General features: G+C 38.7%; 1 protein-coding gene across 1 annotated transcript; it reads right to left on the bottom strand.

Moving 5' to 3' along the window:
* Positions 1-19: 19 nt before the first annotated feature.
* On the bottom strand, positions 20-1,669 carry LOC112456036 (the record flags this gene model as incomplete). The annotated part of the gene is made up of 3 exons (XM_025018310.1): positions 1,124-1,669; positions 598-760; positions 20-159 (listed from the first exon to the last, which is right to left on the bottom strand). Coding segments are annotated over exons 1-3 (459 nt in total), but the record flags the coding sequence as incomplete, so codon positions are not given.
* Positions 1,670-2,244: the final 575 nt, after the last annotated feature.

A 2,244-nucleotide genomic window follows, 5' to 3' on the forward strand; every position in this document is an offset into this window, starting at 1 on the left:
TCCCTAATATGCTACTTACTACGGGCATCAGCAACACAGAAGTTGCATCGTAATAACGTTTCGACAATTTCAATTTCTTCATAGAATTATGCTTCCACAGCGCTGCTTGTTTCTCGATTGCAACGCATGACAACTTCCAAAACAGTTTGCCGGGCCTCTCTGTAAGGACACGTGACTTTTCATAATATCAAAAGAATATGAAAACTTATTCGTATCGTAATACTGAGTACAAAAAATTCATATACGTGCAACTTGAATTAAAGTTAAATTTAAGTACAAAAAACTACAAGAACATTCTAAACCGAGAGATCTATTCACGTTCTTACTTTATGCATATCAAGTTATTGCAATAAACGGAGCTGCTCAAGCTTGTTTCATGTGACTCTTTGTAAGTAAGAATATGTTTTGTAAAACACGCTTATTTTTTTAAGGCGAACAGAAATAAAATACTACGAAATAAAATCTAACACGAGCTAAACAGCTAATGTATGACTTGCAAATGCTTCGAACAGCGCTGGCGTAAAATGACATAGAGAATGTTCTATTACTGACGAAAAGGGATGGTTGTGTCGTAAGGTGCTATCAATTTGAGCTAACCGGAACACAAAAGCGAGTGGCTAGCATTCGGCAATACGTGATTAATTCGCGCTTTCCACAGGAAGTCTGCATCCTTTAAAATCAGGTAGAACTGTTTGCACACTAAGCTCAAACCGTGTACTAGCGTCGACGCATCTAGAAAGGAGCATATATGCAGGAACATCTGAAATGCAGTCCAACAAAATAATTAAACGCACAACTAAACAAATGTTCCAAAAGAGACGGAGACAGAACGAAAGAGAGAGTTCACCGTTGCTGAGTAAGCGATGTGAGCATACTCTACGCCGTCGACAAGTGACTACTGCGCACTTACTACGAAATTATTTCGGAATGGTTTAGTTCTTTTCTAGATTTTTATTGTGTTTATTATAGAGAAAATGTAATAATTCTGATCGAAATCCATTCTGAAGAGTTCCATATTGCGCGCCTTGACAGATGAAACGATTTAGCGACGATTAAGAAAAGGAATTTTGTGCACGTGTACGTGAAATAGAGAAATCGACGATTTTCTTTTTCTTATACAAACCTCCTCCGGGAGATCCAGCAGTGACTTCTTTTTCTTTCTTCTTATTGGCCCAGGCAGTACTCCGACTCTACGGCCAATAACACGTAGCAGACGTAGCAGTGACAATTGTGCATATTCCTCGTCGTCGTGAGCGTAGCGTTCATTCTCGTCATCCATTCTATCTCGCACCGTACGAATCTGAGTATTTTCACTCGATCTGCTCGAACTGACCGGTGGTCTAACAAACGTGAAGGTGGTGTATACACCGGCAGAGAGAAGTTTCTCTGACCGTGAGTAAGGAGCTGCGTACAATGAAAGGAATAAAGAACAGGGAACAGGGAATGGGCAATAGAGAATAGGCAATAGGGGAATAAGGAATAGCGAATAGGGAACAATTTAATATTATCATATGCATTGTGCACACAAAACATAGAATAATATTTAGTCACTGTTTTCTTATATCGCTATTCCTCTGTTCGTCTATTCTATGTTAATAAATTACATATGTTAATGAATTTCATATATTAATATTGAAATTCTCCATTCCCTGTTCCTTATTCCTTTCATGCGCAATGATACACCTTATATTCTTACATCATGCGCAGCCCCTAAGTTTCCATCGAGGGTTCGAACCGGGTCAGAGTTGAGTTGGGGTGAGCGCTCTTGCGGTGGAAACACCAAACCTGAGAGAGGTCATCCCGGTCTTTTTTAATGGTGTTATGCATGTATGTATAACACCACTATATTTGCAGAATCATGTTTTATCGACAGTGTCGGAAAATGAACGTGCCTATATACGTAGTACCAATTTCAAAAATGGATGTATTGGCGATAGTGTACAGGGGGTTTTGATGGTCCCACGAAAAAGGCTGGGATGCGGCTTCTCTCAAACTTCTCTCTCTGATCAAACTCGGAGTTTGGGTACCTCTATGAAGCTAGCCGACAGAAATTACTAAATTTGATTATTTTTAACTTTTCTAAGTTTCGTTTGTGATTGATTGTGAGTCCGTTTTTAACGTTTGTGATCAAATAGTTTTCTTTGTAATTAACATTTTTACTTTAGTCGTGATGTCAGCCGACACTTTAATGTCCATGTCTACCAATGCGGATTAACTTTAATCTCAGTTTAACTTACTTTTTAT

The sequence above is a fragment of the Temnothorax curvispinosus genome, unplaced genomic scaffold (assembly GCF_003070985.1).
Source record: "Temnothorax curvispinosus isolate PA1 unplaced genomic scaffold, ASM307098v1 QBEX01006615.1, whole genome shotgun sequence".
Taxonomy (NCBI): Eukaryota; Metazoa; Arthropoda; class Insecta; order Hymenoptera; family Formicidae; genus Temnothorax; species Temnothorax curvispinosus.